Source organism: Sesamum indicum, linkage group LG12 (genome assembly GCF_000512975.1).
Source record: "Sesamum indicum cultivar Zhongzhi No. 13 linkage group LG12, S_indicum_v1.0, whole genome shotgun sequence".
NCBI lineage: Eukaryota > Viridiplantae > Streptophyta > Magnoliopsida > Lamiales > Pedaliaceae > Sesamum > Sesamum indicum.
The window spans coordinates 3,568,796-3,593,711 of NC_026156.1; the positions used below are offsets into that span (position 1 = coordinate 3,568,796).

The 24,916-nt window shown below is 36.3% G+C and overlaps 4 protein-coding genes across 5 annotated transcripts; 3 read left to right on the forward strand and 1 right to left on the reverse strand.

Moving 5' to 3' along the window:
- Positions 3,149-5,455, forward strand: LOC105175393 (alpha-farnesene synthase). The gene is made up of 7 exons (XM_011097828.1): positions 3,149-3,305; positions 3,386-3,650; positions 3,737-4,076; positions 4,193-4,411; positions 4,526-4,667; positions 4,767-5,012; positions 5,115-5,455. The coding sequence occupies exons 1-7, from the start codon at positions 3,198-3,200 to the stop codon at positions 5,409-5,411; spliced, it is 1,617 nt and encodes a 538-aa protein (XP_011096130.1). The 5' UTR covers positions 3,149-3,197; the 3' UTR covers positions 5,412-5,455.
- LOC105175394 lies at positions 6,208-10,752 on the forward strand. The gene is made up of 6 exons (XM_011097829.2): positions 6,208-6,648; positions 7,132-8,191; positions 8,279-8,463; positions 9,347-9,383; positions 9,738-9,799; positions 9,921-10,752. Exons 1-6 carry the CDS (start codon positions 6,560-6,562, stop codon positions 10,405-10,407), a joined length of 1,920 nt encoding a protein of 639 aa, XP_011096131.1. The 5' UTR covers positions 6,208-6,559; the 3' UTR covers positions 10,408-10,752.
- On the reverse strand, positions 10,369-14,715 carry LOC105175395 (trans-alpha-bergamotene synthase-like). The gene is made up of 8 exons (XM_011097830.2): positions 14,417-14,715; positions 14,178-14,290; positions 12,933-13,200; positions 12,411-12,786; positions 12,100-12,318; positions 11,832-11,970; positions 11,488-11,736; positions 10,369-11,377 (listed from the first exon to the last, which is right to left on the reverse strand). Exons 2-8 carry the CDS (start codon positions 14,256-14,258, stop codon positions 11,084-11,086), a joined length of 1,626 nt encoding a protein of 541 aa, XP_011096132.1. The 5' UTR covers positions 14,259-14,290; positions 14,417-14,715; the 3' UTR covers positions 10,369-11,083.
- LOC105175396 (tricyclene synthase Oc15, chloroplastic-like) lies at positions 20,666-23,457 on the forward strand. 2 transcript variants are annotated; one of them, XM_011097833.2, is made up of 7 exons: positions 20,666-20,932; positions 21,063-21,330; positions 21,444-21,816; positions 22,203-22,424; positions 22,575-22,713; positions 22,818-23,060; positions 23,186-23,267. In XM_011097833.2, the coding sequence occupies exons 1-7, from the start codon at positions 20,741-20,743 to the stop codon at positions 23,225-23,227; spliced, it is 1,479 nt and encodes a 492-aa protein (XP_011096135.1). In that variant the 5' UTR covers positions 20,666-20,740; the 3' UTR covers positions 23,228-23,267. The 2 variants fall into 2 exon arrangements, with proteins under 2 accessions (XP_011096135.1, XP_011096134.1); XM_011097832.2 differs by having other exon boundaries at positions 20,667-20,932; positions 23,223-23,457.

The following is a 24,916-nucleotide window of genomic DNA, read 5'->3' on the forward strand; positions in this document are numbered from 1 at the left end:
GCCCTCCATAATGGAGGGCTGGCACGCTGCCAGCCCTCCAATTAAAGGGGGCTGGCCCGCGCGGGCCAGCCCCCTTTAATATATATATATATATAACTATATATATAACATATATATAATATATATATATATATATAATTACATATATATATGTTATATATTACATCCCTTGTTTCCGTCATCTAGTTTCAAGCATTGAGATTTTTCTTACAACATATTAATATCTTGTTCCTCATTTTTACGTAGAAACTTGCAACAAAATGGCTTCTTCATTTTCTCGCATTGAGATTTTTCTGTATTTTGGTGGTGAATTATCGAGCGATGGATGGTCTGTTAGGACATGTAAAATGCAACCCGTCGTACGGAATCAAGCATGTCATCCAGACTGTGAAAGACCATACCGGATACGATATAGCATATCAAAAGGCATGGTACAGTTTGAAAATGGCACGTGAGATGGTTTATGGCACATGGGAGAGCTCCGTTCAAAAGCTACCCAAATACTTGGGAGCTCTCCAAAAATATAATCCAGAAACGATTGTTGAATGGCAACATAAAGCCCGCGACACATCAACCGGTGCATATGTGATAGGGTACGTATTCTGGGCGTTCAAGCCGTGCATTGAAGGGTTCCAACACTGTCGCAACCTTATCAGTGTAGATGGGACCCATCTATACACAAAGTACAAGCACAAGATGTTGATTGCTGCTGCCATGGATGGAAATCAACAGGTACTTCCTCTTGCTTTTGCTGTTGTCGATGAAGAATCACTTTTATCTTGGAAGTGGTTTCTTAGACAATTGAGCAGACACATTATACGAGGGCGACGGGGTATCTGCCTTATTTCTGACCGCCATGCTGGTATCACAAGAGCTGTACGTGAATGTCCGGATTTCGTGCCACCTAACGGCGTGCACCGATATTGCTTGCGGCACGTGTGTTCCAATTTCAACAGTAAATACAAAAATGTTGTGTTGAAGGATCTTTGTTGGAGAGCTGGCTCTGAATGTCAGATCTGAAAATTCAATCGCACTATGGAGGAGATAAAGAAACAGTCCCTCGAGGCGTTTCAGTGGTTAGATAGGATCGACAAGGAAAAATGGACAGCATCACATGACGGTGGATGGCGATGCGGAATTCTGACGACAAATATGTCGGAATACATAAATGGAGTATTGAAAGGGGCTCGCTGCCTACCGTTGACAGCAATTGCTGAGATGACGTTTCAGCGAAGTGTCCATTATTTCCGTGAGAGATTAGCAAGAAGTACTGTAATGTTGACCAACAACCAACTGTGGACGGATTTTGCATATAAGATGTTCACACGTTGGCATCAAAATTCTGTTGAACATACCGTCACCAAATACCATCAGTTCCAACAGTCCGCCTCGGTTGTTACAAGACGTCACGGTGGACATGGAGTCAACACCCATGTTGTCAAAATTGCGAACCGAGAATGTTCTTGCGGCAAATGGACTCAATTTGGTATACCTTGCAGTCACGCTCAAAAGGTATGCGTTGCATTCATGATTAATGCTGCATCAATGATGAAGGATTATTATGATATAATGACTTATAAGAATACATATTCTAAGTCATTTGAACCTGTACAATTCCGGAGATTATTGGGATGTACCGGGATTTGAGTTGGTCCATGATCCTACTATTCGCATCTCTTCGCGCCCTGGTCGAAATCAAACAACACGTATTCACAACGAGATGGATTGGGCGCAAAGGCGTGCACGACAACAAGCACAACAAAGAAATTCTTCAACACAATCGGATGTGCCAGTACCGGGTAGCCAGGATTAATTGTATATTTTTTGTTTTTTTCACAATTGTACAAAATATTTTTTGTATTTAATGTAATTTTTTACAATTGTACAAAATAAATAACTATTACATTTGTACCCTTAATTGTAATTTTTTAAGTTAATGCAATGTTAATTTTATTAATTTTGGATTTTAGTATATTGTTAAAATTAATTATATATAAATTAAATTATATAATAATAATTTAAACGAAAAAAAAAAAGCAAATCCCGACTTGAAGTCGGGATTTTGTATCCCGACTTGGGAAATTTTGCCTATTTTTATAATTATTTATTGACAAATCGCGACTCGTCATATTTGTGTTATTCTTTTAAAAATAATTATGATAAAATAATTTTTTTTTATAATAAAAAAATAATTAACTCTGAGGTGACTACCTAGCCTTTCATGTTGTATTGCACCGATATACTATTATTTATTTAATGAAGTTTACATTTATCGAAAAACTATCCAACACATTTTTATTATGAATAAGTTGCTGTTACTTAAATTTGGAGATAAGTGAACTGTGTTATTGAATATCAATATTCATATTTAATAATATCATGCTTAATTTATGAGTAAATGTTTTAAATTGTTGAACAAATTCGTCTAAAATCGCTGTAATTTATGATTTTCATTTTCCGACTTTATTATTTTTTAAGTTTACATCTGATATAATTTCAATTCTAATCAACTTTTCGACCTAAAGTTATCGAAACTTAGTCCGCCTGCATGCAATATTTTTGGAAGGGAAATATGTCACTTGGACCTATTAATACAATAAATAAATAAGAATTTCTGATGACTTTTTTTTTTAAGGTATCTATGAAAATTTTGAAAAACAGTTATTTTTTTTCTAAGTTCTCTTTAAAAGCTTTAGAAACATGTTTTTCTTAACTGAAAATATTTTCACATTTCTTTTGTATAGATGTAGAAAAAGAATGATACATTTGACGCCTCAAAACTCCACACGTGCAGGTCATATCATTTCCATAATTTCGGGCTAAAAAGCACAAAATATGAACGTTACGGATGACAAAATTAGAAAATAAATACAAAAAAAAATTGAAATAATTTTAAATACAAACTTAAGAACCACTTAACAGAATATGCCCTTAATTCAAATAATAAGATACAATGCTTTATTTCTTTTAAAATTAGTCAAAAAAAAAAAAAGAGAAAACCATACAGTAGTTAAATGTAAATTGTTTTTTTAGCATCATACATTTTTTTTTTGTGGGGGAAGGGGGGGGGGGGGGGGTTGGGTGTTTACTGAATATTCCTCTATAAATACGGCAGACCTGATGATGAAATTCTAAGCCATCTCATTAAAACAACACGCAACGCTGTAAGGATTCCATACAGAATCTCCAGCAGCCAAATGGAAACGATAGCATCCCCCAACGACGGCCATGCAAGGCGCACAGCCGATTACAAGCCAAACATCTGGAACTATGACCACCTACAGTCTCTTACCAGCATATACCATGTGAGTGAGTTGGTTGTCATGACCAAGATTTTGTATTCGAGAAGAAGTGGTTGTTCATTTCGAGATTTTTGATTGCTCAGGAAGAGAAGTACAAAAGAGAAGCTGAGACACTGAAAGAGGAAGTTCGTGGCATTCTTGGTGCATTTGATCAGGAGGATCCATTGTATAAGCTGGAGGTTATCGATGAGATGGACAGACTATCTCTTTCCTCTTATTTTGTGGAGGAAATCTATGAAGCCTTAGCATCCATGAAGAGCAGTAAGCCTAGTGCCGGAAACGAAGATCTCTACTCAAGTGCATTGTACTTCAGGATTCTAAGGCAGCATGGGCATCATGTTTCTCCAGGTGAAAATTACGTTCCTTCTGCTCATTAATTTGTATCACAGTTGATGGCCAACTCTGATGAGTTGATGCTAATACATAAAACGCAGATGCGATTCATCGACTCATGGACAAGGAGGAGAAGTTGGTGATGAGCGCACGTTCGGATGGCAAAGCGATGCTTCAAGTGTTTGAAGCGTCTCATCTTGGCTTGGAGGACGAATGGCTGATTGATAGAGCAAAAGCATTTGCTACTAATAATCTCAGGCTTTTCAATTTAAACGATGATCTGGACAAGATAGCCAAGTGCCCTCTGCACTGGAGTGTGAACTGGTTTAATGCCAAGCAACACATCCAGGGAAAGAACAAGTCTACGTTCCATCGGCTAGCAGGCCTTAGCTTTAACATCGTTCAGGTTCAGCACCAAAATGAACTAAAGGAAGTTTTAAGGTGCGGAAAATGCTCAAATTTAGCAGATTTACCGAAAAACATAATGATTTTGAGGTTGAACACTGCAACCTGGCATTCTTTTTCGCCTTTTCATCTTGGATGCTTGCTTTGAACAGATGGTGGAAGAATCTGGGGCTTTCAGAAGTTCTAACCTTCACAAGAGATAGAGTGGTGGAAAGTTTTCTGTGGGCAGTGGGAGTGGCTTATGAGCCTCAATATGGAAGCCTTAGAAAATGGCTAACAAAAGCCATTGTCTTGGTACTAATAATTGATGATGTCTATGACATTTACGGCTCCAACCATGAACTCCACCAATTCACCACTGCAGTAGAAAGGTGAGGTCTCATAAAAAAAAACATTACTACTATATATCACATATTCCAGGTTAATTAATTCCTCTCCTACTCTGGATTAATCCAAAGCGAATGAATTTCTTGTCTCGATTTCAGGTGGGATCCAGTGGAAATTCAACAGCTTCCAGAAGCTATCAAGAGATGCTTTTGGGTGCTTTACGACACCATAAACAACATGGATCATGAAATTCAGAAAGAGAAAGGCTGCGACTCAGTTCTACCTCATTTGAAGAAAGTGGTACATGTGTTTGTATAGACTTTACCAAGACAAGACAGTCTTGTTTTCACTAACACCATTTTTAATTTTCTCATTCATTTCCATTTCTTCTCTGAGCAGTGGACAGGTTTTTGCAACGCATTATTTGTGGAAGCAAAGTGGTACCACACGGGTCACTCTCCATCTCTGTCTGAATACCTGGATAACGGATGGATATCCTCATCTGGCCCTCTACTTTCTCTTCATATTCTTATTGGCATCAGCCACGATATCACACAAGCTATCCATGTCTTTAACAACAGTAAAGAAATTATCCGCCACTCGTCGCTCATCATTCGGCTGTGCAACGATCAAGGCACTTCTAAAGTAAATAATACTTGCATCCTCCATTTCATACAATATACATGTTGGACAATAGTATGTCCGTTCGCGCATATATACAGTCTCATCTGATATGTCCATACGCAGGCCGAACTGGAGAGAGGCGATGCACATTCGTCAATCCTCTGTCGCATGAGAGAAGCAAATGTTACAGAAGCAGCAGCTCGGGGCCATATCAAGAACCTTGTGACCGATTCATGGAAAAAAATAAACGGGCTGTTCATCAGTGCTCCTCGTTCGCAGCAACCGGTGATCAGATATGTAGTGAACACAGCAAGAGTTGCGACTTTCATATATCAAAATGGAGATGGTTTTGGTGTTCAGGACCGCGAGACGAGGGACCAAGTCCTGTCCTGCTTGATTGAGCCTCTTCCCCTGGCTTGATAATGTCCCTTCACAATTAATAATAAATTAATACAACTGCAATTTCTACCAAGAATTATGAAAAATATCGTTTTGTTTCAATTATCTCTAAATGTAAATTATCACAAAGTATGAAATAATAAAGTAATAATGTTAAATTCAAATAAAACTTGAAAAATTAAAATGCTGTGTACTGGAGAGTGAAAATTAAAAAATTATAATGTTAAATTAATATTTTATAAATAATGGGCCTGACCATTGTAATAACAAGAAAAAGAAAAAGAAGAATTTGAGTGAGTCCAGACAAGCATTGGTCCCAATTTGTGATTCTAAATGATTGCATCGGGACACCCCAGTTCCGATCTGATGCACCACCATAACCAATTCTTAATTGCATGGTCAAAATTTTTCAAAGACATGTAAAAGTATAAAAAGAGAAATGTTAAATCCTTGTTTGAACATAAATATCAAATTACCTCTTTATATAAATATAAATACGACCAATATGAGATGCAAATTAAAATTTATTCCTCTTATTTTTATGTCTCGCAATAAAATTATGTTACGACAATGTAATAATAATAATAAAAAAGAAAAAGAATAATTTTTTAATTATTATACTTTAGAGCAGTAGTATGATATTTTTATATTAGTCTGAAATTTTATTTTGAGATGGAATTTATGTAGATGGAGAGGAAAAATCGTGATTCAGTAAGAAGATCGAAAACGCGTGTCCATTGGACAGATAAAAGTAGTAAAGTACAACACATGAAAGGGGGAGAATTAAAAACAGACCCAAACGAGAAGGCGTATTAAAGTACAACACCTGGAAGCGGGTTACTAGATTTGGCCCGTGAGTGCTACGCTAATCCGAGTTTCCAAACCCTTCCCCCGCCCCCAATCTCTTCTTCTCCCTCCCACCTTCTGCTGCCTTTGGATCAAAAAAGTTTTGTTTTTCTTTATCAGTAGGAGGTAGGTTCCTGATAAAACTATCAATAGGCTCAGATTTCTTCGTTTCTTGAATTGCAATTATTAATAATATATATAGATTCATTCATTTGATATCCAAGAAGCGGGGGCAAGGGCTTTCTTTTTCTTTTTTCGTTTCGTGATTTATATATCTTTACGTATACATACAAATCGATTTGTTCGCTATTTTTTGAGAGAGAATGTCGAAGAAGAAGGCAACCATGACTCTGAAAGACTTCCATGGCGGTTCCATTCCTTCGGATCTTCCTCTCCCTTCGGCGCCTGGCGTGTGAGACCCTTTTTCATTAATTTTCTTCAGATTAAGGTCTTCTTCACAATAGTTTTAAGATTGAGCTTGGGTATAGCTTCTTGGTTTTTGAATCCGTCTTGATTGTTTGCATTTATCTCTCCTGTATCCGCTTATAATTACTTTTTCTTTTTTTCCATGATTGTACCTTTAATGGTAGATTTTGTGATGAAACGAATATGGGTTGTGAATCGGCGTTTCTTCGATGAAGAAAGCTTTTTCTGGTGTGGATTTGTGAATTAGGCTCTGGATTTGGGTACATGAATAACCTAGATCTAAAGTATTCCATATATAGTTGATTCCTTTCTGGATCTCTCGGTTGCTAAATCCTTATAATTTTTTCAGTTGATTTATTCTTGTAAAGCATGTTGGTGGTGCGATTTTAATTTTATTCTTAGGGTCTGCGGAGTAAAAGTGCACAATGGTATTCCAATTAATTATTCTGATATTTGGGAACACTGACAGAACTGTGAGGCCTGTGGATCGTGGTGGGTTTGATCGCCAGGGGTCATGGGGCAATTCAATGGGAAGGTCCGATCATCGGTTACGTCCAGCATCTGCTGGCTCCTCTAGGAACCTTGATGAAAAGACTCCATTTCTAAGTCATAGTTCACATATAGGTCGTAATTTTGATGAGGATGAGCGCAAGCCGTTGGATGGGGCTTCAGGTCCTCGTCGAACAGTTGGTGATGACAGCTGTCGTGCTCAAACCAGTCGTGTGGGGGAGCCTAAGACCGATAATTTACCTGGTGCTAGAGTTGGTAGTAGAGCTGCTTCAAGTCCCGCATATCAAATTTCAAGTGGTTTGCCTGGTGGCTCTTATGCAGGGAGGGTTGGCGAAGTACATAATGCGAGGTTGAACAGTCAAACTTTTAGTGGCAGTCGAAGTTATGGATCAAATTATCCAATTTCGGCTGGCAATGCTGGGCAGGCAGTTTCTGGATCCTATCCAAATGCCTGGGGAATAGGGAAGGAGACCCCTATCAAGAAAGAGCCTGTATCTGCTGCATGGTCTGCTCCGGATGCTGCGTCAAAGTTGGCGCATGCCAGCGCACTCGAGAAGGTTTCATCCGGTCGGTGGAGCTCAAAACAACATGGTCATCCTTTGAAAGATGCTGAGGTCTTTGGACATACCGAAACTGAGGCAGAGTTTGAGCATAATGCCAACAATATGTTCAGTAAGAAAACCTTCAATAGGCTTGATGTGGCGGGTGACTCCAAAAATTATGATATTGCTCTGGTGATGCACACTGAAAGAAGTCTGGCTGTTGACGACGGGATTCATGGTGGTGGAAAAGAGATGCCAACATGTGACAGGGCTAGACCCACAATTCGTGTGGAGTCGTATGATAGAAACACCTCCATTGCTGCTAATGGGTTTCAGTCGCTTCACCCTTCTGGAAAGTCCGGTGGGACTCAGTTTCCGTCAACATTGCCTTCAGAATCATCAGAACGCCCAAAGTTGAAGTTGCTTCCAAGATCCAAACCTTTAGAGAATTTAGAACTACCAGTTGATTATAAGCAGGTAACTTGTTAAGTTAGGCTGTTAAATCTTGTTTTAATGTGTAAATTATATTATACATCAAATCTTATTCATGATATTTGAATCCAGGGATACGAGCAGACAAGTAGCCGTCCCCAAATGGAGGATAGTGTTGTATATGGACCTAAAAGTCCCATTCAATCTAGTGTTGCTGGATCGCCTATTAGTGATCGAACTCCGGAGCGACCAAAACTGAATTTGAAGCCGCGATCACAGCCCCTTGAGCAACATGAAGGAAATGGTGAAGCCAAAAGGTTGGTGTATGTTGGAATTTTTATTTGTGTTTTCAACTTTTCATGTCTTTTTCCTTATCCATGTATTTGTTTCTAGTCAAATCTTCTTATCTAGCTATCACCTGATGATTGGGCATCTGAATTTTTGAGTAGTTATTGATGTTAAATGATCGGAAAGAGATGAATGGGAATTAAGAGAATTAGAAAAGATTAATTAGTGAAACAATAAGTAAGTAATTTGTGGTTTATAAGAATTATATAATTATTGTTACTTTACTCTGCATGGTTTGGCTGTTTTTTCTAAATTGTTAAGCAAAGGAATGACTCTTAGATTAATGAGTTGTATGCTTTTGACTGTGTTGAGATGCCCCTTTGCTCTGGTAGCCTAGTGATGCAGTAATTTTAATATAGAAATACAGGCTGCCCGAAAGGACAGTCTTGCCTTCTGGATAACCTTGACGACCGTAATTCAGCTAACAGGGAGCCTTAAAATGGTGGTTATATGGAAAAGGTAAAAGAAAAAGAAGAAAATGGGATGAAGATGCTCTGTGTTTTCTATGTGACTCATAATCGAAGGCCGCATGATGCATCTGCTTGTAATAATAATATTAAGCATACAGGGTTTAGTAGCTGTTAGCTACATTTCTTAATTGGTAGTATTATTAGCCGCTGCTGCTCCACATCTATACCATTAGTCGCAGCAAGCATATCATATGGCTGAAATGGAGAGTAAGTTATATGAATATTTGATCTTATTTTTACTGTGAAATAGAATGGTTTATTGCTGCACTTTCTTATTCTCGCACAGTGTTTACTTTTTCTCGTCTCTATTCGAAAATGTAGTTCTTTGCAGTAGGTAGTTTACTCTCTGACATTTCAATCTTGATCTTCCTTGTTGCTTCAGAGGGACTGTTTTTGGGGGAGCTCGCCCACGAGAAGTGGTGAGTTCATTTTTATCTCATTTCATAAAGCAGTTCCTTTCAAAATACTTTTGAGATTGTACTTGGAATTCATTTGATTAGCTCAGGATTGAATAGTTTTGGCTATGCCCATGATTAGATGTTTTTATATGATTATCCTCCAATTCGCTCCACTGCTTCCTGTCCTGCGCTATCTATAACTTGCTCTGCTGTTGACGGTTTGGGCAGTCTCTCATCCTCTAATCAATTAGTTAGTTTGGCTCTTGTTGCCACTTTGGCTTTGCAGGACCTTTGTCTTATCTATCCAGTTTATATTTGTTCTATGTCATAGTTGCTTTATAGTTCATTCTCGTAACATGTTGATCATGATGGCAGGTTCTGAAGGAGCGAGGAATCGAAGATGATGTAAGCAATTATGACAGTCAACCTCCTTTGAGGTACTGATTTAGTTCTTTCCACTTGAGCCCACTGGGATGTAGTAAAGTTATAAATATGCTTGATCTAAAGATGTTCATGTAAATGACCTCTCTTTCTATTTGCATTGTAAACCACTTAAAGGGTAAAAGAAGCCTCACCAAAGGCTGATACATTCATGCATGTCACTCCTGCAAGCTACAGTGAGAAAGCTGAAGGTATTCCTACTGATCAAAGGATAGGAAAGTACCCTGATAGGCGAGATCATCAGTTGAATGGTGAGAGAACTGATTCACAGAGGAGGAGCCGGCAAAATGAAATTCGGAGAAACAATAAGGACATTGAGAAGCACCGAAATCAGCAACAGAAGCAGCCACAAGAGAGGCCTCCGTCACCGGAGACTTGGCGCAAACCAGTTGAGCAAGCAAAGCCGCCGTCCCCTGATGCGCCGCCATTGCGATATGGGAAAGCAGCTTCAGCAGTTGAGCTTGCCCAGGCCTTCTCAAAATCAGTATCAGATCCAACTGTTTCTGACCGCCTCCCTGGTCCTAGAGGCATTCCCAGCCGCAATCAGATGCCTTTTTCTCGACTAATGGGTCCCACACCCAGGCCTCAGATTAATGGTTACTGAGACCAAGCAGTTGTGGAGTAGTATAACAATGAGAGGGAATGTCCTATGCTGGATGCTTTGGTTGTGCAACATTCAGTAAAGCCTATTATTGGCAGCAGAATTTAAGACTTGGGTGCCTGAAATCTGGAGCCCTGCACCATCAAGACAACCTGAAGCACTAACAAGAAGATGGACAACAAATGTCAAACCGAATTGTTTTTATGTTGTGATGATCATAAGTTTATATGCTTATGGGTTAAGTCCGAGTTGTCGTGGAATAATTGACTAAACAATACATGGTGGAGTTCGTCATTTATGGATTTAATTTGAAGAAAATCCTGCTGGTCAATTAATGGAACTTATACATGAATTTGGTGTTTGATGCCCTGCTATTAACTGATGTGTGACAGAATTCGTGCCTTTGTATTGTTGTGCTTGTACATGTATATATCCTCTCGGTTTCCAACTCTCATCACTAATAGCTGTGAGCGCAGCGTGGTAGTTGCTTCAACAAGATTTTGAATAATGCCCAAATGCTTTGGTTGTGGTTGATTTTGGTTGTTTTTATTAGCGTAATGGTATACATTTTGAGCAAAATCTGGAAGACCGTAAATTAGAATTAAAAAATTGACAATAGCTGACGGACTTTTGCCTCTACCCATATCCACTAGTCAAATAGGTTGCTGCCTCCCAAGTTTTATGGCATAGGAATGGGTTTAACGATCAGTGAGACCAAATTTTTCTTAGTCTCATGGTGAGGAACCCCAAAACCATCTCCAAACTGGTACACGCATAGAGCAATCCTAGCGAGATTCATAGCAGTTATACGAAAATTCTTGGCGGGCTTCCCTATTAGTATATCTTTGTTCATTTTCTTCAATGTGACATCAATTAGATGCTTTACGCGCTTGCGAGCATCCTCTTCGCTACACCCTGTCTCATGCATGTAACACTGAATTGATTTTGGGACATCTCCTTTCGCTATTTCGCCCTGTATCCAGAAAGAAAAAAAAAGTTGTGGATAGACAAGTAAACCTTAATGTATTGATTGATATAGTAGATTAAGATACTTATGTTTGATTCTGGGAGTAGTTTGCATACAGATGTAGTTCCCAAGTCATCTGTTAGACGAAGAACCATAGACGGCCAACGAATAATCCCAGGATACAGCTCTAAACTTTGCAGTTCCCCCTTGTTTATGGGATTTGTGATGCAGAAGTAAGCATGGAAAAGAAGTACAGGACCGGAAATGGAGACCCAGGCTGTATTCAGGTATTCTTCCGTGCTTGGGAAATAGCCACTGTGATACCATGTTGCTTCTAAGTAGTAAGCTCTACTCAGTTCTGCCCACTGAAACATGTAATACTGTTAGTAATTTGCACATATTTCATCGACAGCATGAAAACCTGATTCAAGCAGGCTGGCTAAAGGAAACACATGAATACCAATTTCCTTAAGTTTGAGATAATGTTGAAATCTTGGTCTCTGAGAACATCGTAAGCCATTTCATTAGCGCAGTTGAAGAGAGCTAGGAAACATATCCGCATGTATTCTGGGAGCTGGTCCAACGCATTAATGTCCCACCTGATGCAACAAGAAGCAGTCTTTTTTAATGATAGGAGAATAGAACTTCATATAACAAGTAGGATTTCATCCTAAAAATTACCAGAAACAATGATAAGTGGTATTTGGACGCCATTCAATTCAACCAACCTCTCTATTGTCTGGGTAAACACCTCGAGTTCATCCAGCGTACCATAGACATCATATATGTCGTCCATTATAGTAATCAGCACGGCAATCTTCGTTAAGATCTTCCTGGCATATCCAAAGTGAGGCTCAGGAGTAAATCCCAGAGCCCACAAGAAACACTCTGCCAATCGGTGCCTGGCAAACCTCAACTTTTCTGGAAGGCCAGTTTCTTTATACCACCTGTAATCATTAACAAACACCACTACTACTTCTTTAGAAACAAACAGGGCTGCTTATATTTTCTCATAAACAAAGAAAGGACGCGACTCTACCTCGACATTTGTTTAATCTCATCCTGATATTTGGCCTGTACTATGTTGAAATCAAGTTTAGCCAGTTCCAGCAAAATGAGGTTGGCATTGAATCTACTCTCGTAGATATGTATAAACCATTTGGCTTCAAGTTTCTGCACTCTCCAGTGCAGTGGAAGCTCCAGGGCATGCCTGACTTGATCAGCTAGACTCGGCTCGGTAATTTGCTCCAGCCTTTCGCTAAGATGACGAGTCGAGAATTCTTTGGCCAAATCCAATATGATTTCACCTTCCAGGGATAAAAATGAAGCTTCATACAAGGAAAGAATCCCCTTGACATCATCAGCAAGGCATTCCATGAAATTTCCATCTTCCTCCATGAAGCTACAGAAAACCTCTGGAATAATGAAAAAGACTTGCTAAATAAATGCTATAAATCCCTTTCATATATATAGATAAAAAAGAAAAATTAAACTTTTGCTTTAATCATATTAACTTTTTTTGGAATAAATTATATCTGCATGTTAGAAGCTGATTATGCACCTTGAGGGACGTGATATCCATGTTGTCTGAGAAGCCTAAATTGCAGAGCTGTAACATACAGGTCTCTTTCCTTGTGTTTATCATCACTTTCAACTGTCCGATGAATGCTGTCTAATAATTTTTCTATCCTGTCCTGGAAGTGGTTAGATATATCAAGTCTTTGCAGATTATCGATTAGCTCGAGTTGGTCCAACAGATCTTCCGTCTCGTCTATGATCATCTTCACCCGGCTTTTCAGCTTCTCAGCTTGTTCTACGTACTCTTTTGCCTGCATTTCCGGTACAGTGTTGTTAAATAGATACCAAACTTAGATTTTACTTCAGAACAAAAAGTACGTCTGTAAAGGGCGATGATATCAATAACGATATGTTAAGATTTGTATTAAATAAAATTACTTAATGATGAGTCTAGTTGTATTCTTCAAGAATCAAAGAGGGCACGATAAATAATGTCATTTTAGGGCACACCTGTCATAATTTTGTGCACTTCACCATATTCAAACTCTACTAAATCTCTCCTTCAAATACACTCCTCACTCCATTTAGAGAAATCTTTTGATTTGATAATTTATTGGGTCGACATCGGAATTGAAGCAAAAAGAATCGTTTCTACCATTTCACATCTGATCAAGACAGAGTCGACGCAGATTGGGACGTTTTGTTTGCAAAACTCGTATTTGAACATTGAGATAATTTATGGAACACTTCCTTGACTGAAAAATACCACATCATTTTGACGCCTTCTATGAAAACAAGGCCAAGTGTTGGTCCTAAATTCTTCGTCTGGGAGCTGATATATAGGTATGCATTCCACATTTGCTGTAAATGAGAAGTTTGAGTAAATTAAGTTTCAAACCTTAACTTCCCATAACGAGTTGCTTTCTCCAAACAAATCATAAAACTCATTTGTATCATAACAAACAATATCGTCGTAGGACACCGACAGCATCACAGACCACTTCACTTAAAAAAAAAAATATCGGGAATGCCAGTTTAGCTACCTACTTTTTTATTTTTATTTTTCGACTAGCTACCTACTTGAGTATCCTACAACCCATAACGTGATGTAACGCGCGAAATAATGTGAATACATATTTTGTTTCTGACATTGTTTTATAGGTCTTTAGAATACACTTGATGTAACCGGCGTGATTTCATTTCACGAGGACAACTCCCGACGGGAATTGCGAGCTAGATAGCCTTAGACAGATATATCATCGGGGGAAGAAAAGTGGTTCTATCTTACCGTGTATGGGCTGGTGAGGGACTGCACGTAATCGTCGTCCCAAATGCTCGATTCGTAGTTTCCGGACCTCCTCGCCCCCATTGAGAAAGTCGAAAGTTTAGAAGTAACTTAAACTGCGTTAGAGTACATAAAATGTTGTTGGCCAGCAAGTGAACCTAAACAGTGACTTAAATAGAGAAACAGTAACAATTACATAAACCTAGCCAGCTCTTGTGTATCAGAGAAATAGAATTACGTACTAGTAAAAATAAATAGGAGTTCTTCGATATCTGAAGCCAGCAACGAGGATTACCAAGCAAGTTGCCAATATTCAAAACCTTAGGCATGTGAACCACTTCAAAACTATCACTTTTGAAAGAATCCGTGGTACGAGGTTAATTAACTCATGGATTCATGGAGCAGCATTTGTATAGAAGAATCTTAGGTAGCACGTTGTTTTCTTCGGGCCAGGGCTGTCTACTCTCCTACTAATCTATGCATGATGAAGCTAAATGTAATGAATGAAATACACTGTTGCTGCTGCCTGCCTTGCTTGCGTACGTAGGGCTTCAAGCCTCTCCCGGCAAAAAAGTAGATGAGATGAAGAGATAAGTTATAACTGATAAAGAGAGTTGCCAACGGTTTTGAACTTGGAAAGGAATTTTTTTGAATCCTAAAAAATTAAAGGACTAAAACTGGAATTTGGCTATAGTTAGTGAACGAAAATTGCATTTAATACGATAGAAATTTACCTAAAATATGAATCAGTCCAAACCGAACCTATTATCGTATTTTCTACTTCAAAGGTCTTAACTTGTGTAAGATCGTCTTCGGGATATTTGAATCTTGAACTGATCTCGATAAACTTTATATTTTTGATCTGTTTGATTTGGACTAATTATATTAATGATGATGGACGACTTCCCATAATTATATTGCCTCGTAGTTTGCTGTTCACACCTAAGAGAACTTCCCCTCCGCATGCAGATTGGATCTCAACAGATTTATTACACGAAACTTGAAAAGGAAATAAGGGGAGAAAAAAAAAAAAAAAAACAGAAAAGGAAGAAGAAGAAGAAAAGAAGTTACATCAAAACAAGTTTTGGCCAGCCTAATTAAATGCATTTTATTTGATTCGATAATTTAGATTATTTGATATTTTTGTTTTAAATTTTTTAGAATAGCATCTTGTTCTGCATTTTTTATTTTTACGATTTCAATACTCTCTTTCGCCGCAGTTCATCTGCACTGAATTTTCTTTGATTTTAATATTAAAGTGATTTTCTCTCTTATTTGTAAATAAAATGTGCTTTTGGAAAATAAAACTATATTTTTATGTAATAATATAGAATGGATAATGATATATTATGATATTAGTTTCTTTAATTATTTTTTATTGGATAAAAATAACTATATACATCATCTTTTTTCTGAAAAATTATTTCTTATATTATATGTAAAAAAAATCAGGAGATATATATAGTTGTCCGAACAATATAATATACTGTATATCTATAAAAAGGAAAAAAAATATAATTCAATACATATATATTATGTTTGGATCATATAAATTTAAAAATAATATATTTTGTTTACTGGAATATGAAAACTATTTATAATTAAGAGAACAAAATTAAAAGTTTGCTTAAATTTCTTGCATCAATATTATGTTTGGATGTGATTCGATTGAACCAATTCAATTATAAAGCAAGTACGATACACTTGCTCTATGATTGATCACTTTTCCTAAAGTGTACATTAATCACATGATAAGTGCATTGTACTTACCATGTGATTAGTTCACACTTGATCGAGAGGTATCCGGTCAAGAATTTTCCAAGAAACCTGGGTATCACCCAAAACCTCTTCTTTATTGAAAAGACGTGATATTAACTCAGAACATATATTGATATCACCACTCTGTCGGAAAGTGATCATTATATTTACATATATTTGTCTCAAGATAAGCTTAATTAAGTTTCTAAGATCATCTTAATTATTTTAATACACCGATCTCCATGCAAAAAAGCATGGGATTGATGTTAATGGAGTAATTTATATTAAATCAGGCCAATTTCGTCAAAGAAAAGTAGATTAGTATCCAAATTTTGAGTTCAGATTCAAAGTATTTTCACCTTTGACGTCCTCACGGACCACCGTAGCGGATAACGTAACAAATTCTCTTGTGGAGACCGGCCATATTCTACGTACGATGCGCAGTTCCCATTGTTTGCGCAGTTACCATATATCTAGTGTTGGATCGGATTGATCGGGCCTGCCTTATTGACAATCACACACACACACTCTCTATTATTTCTACAAATTCAATTTAATTATAAGCTCTCTTTTTAAAGTTCGTGTCTTTTAATCCAATTTAAAGACTCAGGCCCTCTATCCTTTCTTTTAATTTATGATCCAATCCATAAATTAAATGAAGCCCACTAAATTACTTCAATTAATTTAAATGACTTAATATCCAAAATTAACTAATCTAATTAATTAATTTTTGAGAAATTCCAATCCATGAATTTTATATAAATGATCCAATCATTTATGTTCTCCAAAAAATTAATTTAATCCAATCATATTAATTTCTTTCTTTCAAAATTAATTCTAAATTGATTTAGATTCATCTTCAACTAGACTTAGGTGTGTGTGACCAACACAATTAATTAAATCTAATTTAATTAATTATTTTTCATTATCCCATACCCAAAATTAATCTGTTACCATAGGTTGCCATCTAGCAATAGTCTACGCATTAGAGACTAGGTGAATGATGAGTGAACATTTAGACTTCAAGTTTTATATTGTTACGGTCCTACTGTTAACCGTCTTCCAACCTTAGTTTAGGGCATAAAATTGAGTGTCGTTCCCATTCTTGACTATGCATCTATACTTCATACTTGAGATGCGTTTAGTCTACTGATTGTAGTAGGAAATCACTTCCCACTCAATCAATTGCTATATTCATAGACTTATCTCAGAGTGCGTAGTAGATCTCACTATCACAATACTGACAGAGGACAAATTCTTTCTTGAAATCCACCGTTCTCGCGACATATTTCAACTGCACTGGACAAGGCTTATGATGACCACATCTCGCGACATACTTCAACTGCACTGGACAAGGCTTCTATATGACGATAGTCAATTCAGTCAGTCGGCTACCTTGCCAATTAACACACCGAAATTACACAGACGACCTACGTCTCTTATCGTCGAAACACGGCTAGTGCAAGTCTCTATAAGACCCCTCGATGCTCTCGAGGTCCTCAACTTGGAACATTTCAGGTCTACTCTTAGAAGTTTGTTTCACAGCTACCAAAACTATGCCCAACCTAACACTATGGGTTCAACTTTTTGATCAATGCATTTTGTTACGATATTGAAACCCGTTCAATATTGGTGGTAAACATAACAGAATGCAGTCCCATCTTGATGAATTTTTACCATATTCATTACCTTAATATTATTTTCATAAAGATTATTTAATAAAAAACAACCAATTCAATTGGTTTTTTGATCACCTATTTTAATAGCAACCATGTGTGGTGGTACAAAAGTTGATTATCTGGATAAGTACACATTGAAATTTTGAGAGTTTTTTTTTTTTTTAAAGATTCTTAATTTGCCGCTTTTGAGCAATGAGATATTGCTCGATTGGTAAAGATTGAGGTCCCACAATCAAAAGATTGTAGGTCGAATTTTACCAATGTGGGTATATGTCTACTCTCATACAATTTTTTTGCCTAATTGATTCGAGATATCAGTCTATTGAATTAATTATTAAATTTGAATATATTAAATGATAAATATAATTAATTATATACTATATATATATAGCCTTTGATTTGAATGCAATAAGCAGAAATAGTGGAGTTATTGTGATAGAAATTTTACAATTGGTATCTAAAATTTGATATTTTCGATCTGCGTATTTAAATGTTTTATGTACTTATATTTATAATAATCGATGTTAACGGCTGCTAATGATAAATCATAATCAAGGATTTTTAATTTTTAATTATTATTTTTGAGATTTACTAAAAAAATCATATTTTTGGTCCCATATATTAAATTTTTTTTTATTTAGTTTCATTTATTACGATTTTCTTTAAAATTTTCTTCAATGTGAATCATCAAATGCATTTTCGTCTAATGATTTACAAAGTTGTAAACAATCTCACATGCATGTCTGTACATTTTTCTTTAATCATTAGATAAAAAATTGCACCGAGGACTCAAAAATAAAGAAAACTTTCAGTTTGTGGATGTAAGATGAGAAAATCGCAATAAATAGAACTAAATAAAAAAAAAGACTATAATATATGGGATAAAAGTACAATTTTCTTGTTATTTACTATTTAGATATAATAATGTACTTCTCGTTTTACTGAAATTAAAAAAAAAGAAAAGAAAAGAAAGTATTGAAATAATTGAGTGGGATTATACATGGATCAAGAATTAAGTACATACATTGTAAATTATAATCATCTAATTATGTGTTAATTTCAGAACGTTACTTACACATCCTTATTTAAGTTGGTTCTTCGTTTATTTATAAGCTTATCATTGATTATGAGATCATGAATTTTATGACATTTCAATTTTCTTGGATGCCAAAACTAAACTATATTACAAAATGCCGACATGATATTTTCGACAGGATACTTTGACGTAGTAGTCCCATCTTTTCCACGTGAAATTTCAATGCTTGGATGTAGTAATCATAGCAACGCCAGTGTACTTACGTAATAAATTCCCTTTGGCTTTTTTTGGTAGATAGATTCCTTTTTTGTGGATAAAGCATTTGTGTAAGAAATTCTAGGTGGTTTTTGTTAAAAAAAAAAATAATAATAATAATTGTGTAAGAACGATCACTACCTGCCCGAGACAAGACACTGACTAAACTCACAATCAAGTGATGGAGTATACCACCGGCAAAAAATATTATTTGCACATGGTGCGGCAAATAGGCACATGGGCTAAATTAGGATGGATCCATCCCTCGCCCTAATTGTACGAGACTTCTTTTATGATAAGGGACTAAAAATACTTAAACATTATTATTATGTTTGGTTTTATTTTTGTAGTATTTTATTTTGTGTTTTAGAGATAGATCGAAAAAATAGAAGATAAATAAGTGTGTGTTGGAGATAGAGTGTATGTTTGAATTTGTTTTTAGAGATAATTTAAGATATTTTAAAATAAGTGTTTGTTGTTGGGATATGGAAGACAAAAATTACTGTTCATCGTCAAATCATATCTCTTTTATATATTTTTTATGTATAAATATGTATATATATAAATACTGTATTTTCTGGAGAAAAAAAATACTGTTCATTGTCAAAAATCATATTTTTTTATATTATATATATATATAAGTGTGTATATATCTATTAGATATAGAAAGTTCAAAAATAAAAAAACACACAATTAAGATGTGAAAATAAAGAGGCAAACATTAGTTGTGTTTTATTTTATCTAAAAAATTATTCGAAAATGAAACCAAAAATAATGTATCATTTTGAGTAATGAAATTAATGTTATAAATATATAAAAAAGTAGTGAGTACATTTTAACTCTCTTAAAATGGCCTTGTACCAAATGTTGAATTCAAAATTTGGTTCAAGAATTCATATAATATTTTTTGAAAATTTGGATATTTGATTCGTTATATATATATAATTTTTCTCCAATTTTTTCTACTTCTCACTGATAGTACTGTGTATACTTGCCAATTTTTATTTATTTAAACTAAATAATTTAAAATAAATGAATAATACTCATTTTAATGAATATTTTTATTAATAAAAAATATTGTTATTCTTATTTAATATATATTTTTATTAATAAAATTTTTAAATTTTTGATATACTACAATTATATTAATATAGTATTAATTTATTTATTTTCTGATACAAAATGAAGTTCAATAAAATTATATGAGTTAGTTTTTTCTTCTCAATTTGTTTTCCTCGTCCCAAACAAGGAAAAATATTTGATATTTACTCCCCTTCCAATCATACCAAACATCACTTAATATTCAGTAGAAATAACATCCCACGCATAAAGTGGAGTTTGAACCCATGAGCTCTAACGTCATAGAGCCTCAACTTTGCTAACTAAACTAGGCTTCATGGGCCACTTTTAACATTTTATGAACATATACATTTGGACGGAAATTGAAGATAACAAGGTGGGCATTTCTATGTACAGTTCCTTTCAATTTCTTTTTCCTTAATGAGTTTTTGTGCTTTTTCTTGAGAAAATCTCCGTTTACCATTTCATGGGAAAAAAATCATTTTGATACGTCGTTGTAATCAAGTTTTACAATTTGATACGTCATTCTCGTCGAGTGTTTCAATTTGGCACGTTCTCAATTTACCAAAATTAATTTCAATAGTATGGTTATAGTGAATATGCACAACCTGCAAGTTGCAACCTTGCATAAATTAAAAATAGAATTTAGTGACGTTAATGCGGGCTATAAATCTCATGCCCAAGAACGCACAGCAATATCTCTATTTCATCTTTCCGCTGCTTTTCAATTCTCTTCGAATTCCCGGGTGGAGAAATTCATGGCATCTTGCGGAGGCCTGTCTAACTTTTTCCTACCACGTCCCGGATTTGCAAACATTGGAAAGACTTATGAGCCAGTTCGCCTAATTCTTTCCATATCCAGCACTAGAAAACATAAGTGCGACGTTAATGCTACCGTTGGAGGCATTGCACCAACTACTATCTCTGGCTGCCCCCCTCAGGATTTTCAGGTTACGCTTCCCACATGAATTTCTTGTTTCTTCTTCCCAACAAGTTCGCGTAATCGCGATTCATGCCAAGGCATTTTCTTGACGCTAGCATTTGGAAAAGAAATTAATTAGTCTTTTCATGTATATACAGGAAAAATTCGCCAAGGAGTACGAGCAAAAGATAGAAGAGATTAGACAGGTGTTACAATCAAAGGGAGAAGATGATCCGTCGGAGAGTTTGGTTTTGGTGGATGCCATCCAGAGGGGAGGACTCAGCTCCCATTACGAGCAGGAGATTGGAACAATTCTCCGAAAACGTTATGAGGCTAGCTGCTCTTGCACATACGGATACTACTGTCTCCATGATGTTTCACTCTTTTTCCGTCTGCTGCGAGAACATGGACTCTACATCTCTCCAGGTTTGTAATTCCTCGTCGACTTTGCATTAAGTTTTCTATCAAGTTTTTCCAAATGAACCTCTAGGTTTCTTTTAAGACTGCTTCCACGTACGATGTATATGTACGTAGTACAGATGTATTTAACAATTTCAAGGGCAAGGATGGGAGGTTCAGAAGAAACTTGCGCCAAGATATCAGAGGATTGATGGAGTTATATGAAGCGGCACAACTAAGTTTCCAGGGAGAACTTATTCTTGATGAAGCAGCAAGTTTTAGCAGCCACCTTCTCCGTGAATGCTTGCCAGAAATGGACAATGATTTGTCTAGAATAATTACTGGTAAGTTGAAGTATCCTTATCACAAGACCATAGCAAAATTGACAAGGAAAGACTTCCTTCAAGATCTTGAAGGCAGCAACGGATGGGCGAAGACTTTAAGGGAGCTGGCTCTTATGGATTTGCGCAAGGGGCAATCTGTGTACCAAGGGGAATTAGCCCAAGTTTCCAAGTAAGAGAATATGTCAAATTATGGATTTCTTTGGTTCCAAAATCACTAAAAAAAAAATAAAAAAGAAAAGATAAAATAAGAATTTTTATTTTGTCACACTTATGAATTTTATTGTTCTAATAATAATAATTATTTTATAATTCTTAGAGCGCAAAAAAATTGCATAAAGTTATCACTAAACACAATTAGTAATAAACTATTGATAATAAATAACTATTGTCAATAAATTTATGTTGTTCCTATATTTACGTTATTCACAATTCTTGTCACTAATAATGATCCAATGACATGACCAAAATTATTGTTACTCAATTAATATTAAATCTTGTTGTGAATATTGATCCACATCAACACTCAGAGGTTACTTAATTTACTTGTTAATGTAGGTGGTGGAATGAACTAGGCTTAGCGAAGGAGATAAAACTTGCAAGGAATCAACTACTAAAATGGTATACATGGTCGATGTCCATCCTGATCGATGATTTCAGCTTGTCGCTGCAGAGGGTGGAGCTCACTAAATCTATTGCTTTCGTTTACTTGATAGATGACATCTTTGATGTTGTTGGGACACTAGATGAGCTAACAATCTTCACAGAAGCCGTAAACAAGTATGAAAATGAAAATTACATTGCTGTCTCCCAAAAAGAGTTTCTACTTACTGCTTCATTCCAATACTTGATCCAATTAACTGTAATTAGCAAGATCATATAGTGTGGTGGCCATAATTCACTCATGTTTTACGTACTATTAATATATAGATGGGAGTATGCTGCTATTGACATGTTACCGGACTACATGAAGATGTGTTATCGAGCTCTTCTTGATACCACAAACGGAATAGGCCATGAGATTTACAAAAGGCACGGATACGACCCCATTGACTCCCTGAAAACATCGGTAAACATCATAGCTTTCTGTGTTCGATGATGAATAGAGATTATATCTATGTATATATAGAACGCTTGAGAATTTAAGTACTAGTCATCTATATGCCACTGCAGTGGGGAAGCTTGTGTAATGCATACCTAATGGAAGCAAAATGGTTTGCCTCCGGGGATTTACCAACAGCAGCCAAGTATTTGGAAAATGGAAAGGTGACTACAGGAGCATATGTGGTGCTAGTCCACTTATTCTTTCTCTCAGGTCTTGGCAATGGAGGTGGAATCGGTTTGACTGATGTATCCCGACTTGCATCCAGTGTCGCCACAATTCTTCGTCTTTGGGATGATCTTGGAAGTGCCAAGGTATGTATGTATTTGATTATCTGTTTGTTCCTTTTCTTTTCTTGCTTAGCTGACTAGCTAATTAATGAGTTGAAACCATGATCACTCTGTCAATGATATGAACCCTTCAAACTTTCGAACTCAAGTTGAAAACCAACCATCACGATATGGAATTTGTGATAGGATGAGCATCAAGATGGTAGAGATGGATCATACACGGAGTGCTACAGGAATGACCATCGAGGCTTATCAATGGCACAAGCACGAGACCATGTCATTGATGCAATAACAAGCGAATGGAAAAGCCTTAACAAAGAGTGTTAAATCATTTTTCAGCATCATATTTAACACGGGCTGCTCTTAATTCTGCAAGAATTGTACCTCTTATGTACGGTTATGATGAAAACAAACAGCTGATGTCATTGTGCAATAACAAGCGAATGGAAAAGCCTTAACAAAGAGTGTTTTCGTCTAAATCATTTTTCAGCATCATATTTAACACGGGCTGCTCTTAATTCTGCAAGAATTGTACCTCTTATGTACGGTTATGATGAAAACAAACAGCTGCCTGTCCTTGAGGAGCATGTCAAGTTTATTTTGTTCGATCAAACTAATTAGGATTAATTACCATCATATAAATGAAGAATACCTTGTCTATCTTTTTCTGTAAATAGTGGTGAAAATCCTCATCATTGCCGCTGTTAAGGAAAAAGAGAGAGAGTGAGAAACAACCATTAATCATAAACTCCAGCAATCGATACGGGTTCTTGTGTCTTTGGCTACTATGCCGGTCATCTCACCTAGAAGCTAGCTATTTGTTGTACAGATACAGATGTCCAACATGATCGTGCCATAAAACTGGCAAGTCTTGCATTTCAAACTCCTGATTTGGAGTAATGTGTGTGGCTGCACCATTTCCCGCCGTACTTCCATATTCAGCTATCGCCATGGTAGAGTTTTATTATTAAGCTATATCGTGAGTACGTAATATGCAGAGACCTTCATTATGAAGGCTGTGATACCATGTTGAGAAAGAAAAATGTAATACAGGGCTCAAAGAAAAGCCATGAAAAAATATGTGTGTAATTCCATTTTTAAAGTGGAGGTTATCAAGAAAATCTTGTGAAAAAAAATGTACAGTATTCTCTCTTTAAATACAGAGGAGGAAGACAGATGAACAGAAAAGAAACTATCTTCTAACTAATTAACTAATTAATACACATTAGCGACAAATGGCGCACACGTTACGCCATGTCAACAAACTTATACATGCGTGTTTGTACAAAGTAAAAGAAACGTGTTTCTTCAATCGCTGAGTCTTCCTCATTGCAAGCCTGTGTTTTGTTCTGCAGCTGCTTCAACCTGGATCCCACTCGTGCTCCATTCTCAACACAATGTGCTCCATTCTCAACACCTTCCCCACAAGTTGGACTTGGGGAACTTAGAAACAAGCCCAAATTGCGCACTAAAGCAGAAAAAACGGCAGTGGAAAGCGATTTCGTGAACAAGTCAGCAATTTGGTCTACTGCGATTAAAAACAGGATTGACGAAACCATCCGTATAACAATTACTCACAATGTGACAATTGATATCTAGATGTCTAGTTCGCTCGTGAAAGACAGGATTGACATGATGTATAAGGCAGTCCGATTATCACAGTGGAAAGGGATAAGCCCATCAATGGAAATGCCAAAATCCTGAAGATGAATGAAATGCACTTTAACTCAAACAGTAGCTGCTCGCGAGGAATGAATTAGGCTTAGCGAAGAATGGTATACTTGGTGGATGTCAGTCCTAATCGATGATTTCAGCTTGTCGCTGCAGAGGGTGGAGCTCAATAACTCAACTGCTTTTATTACTTGATAGATGACATCTGA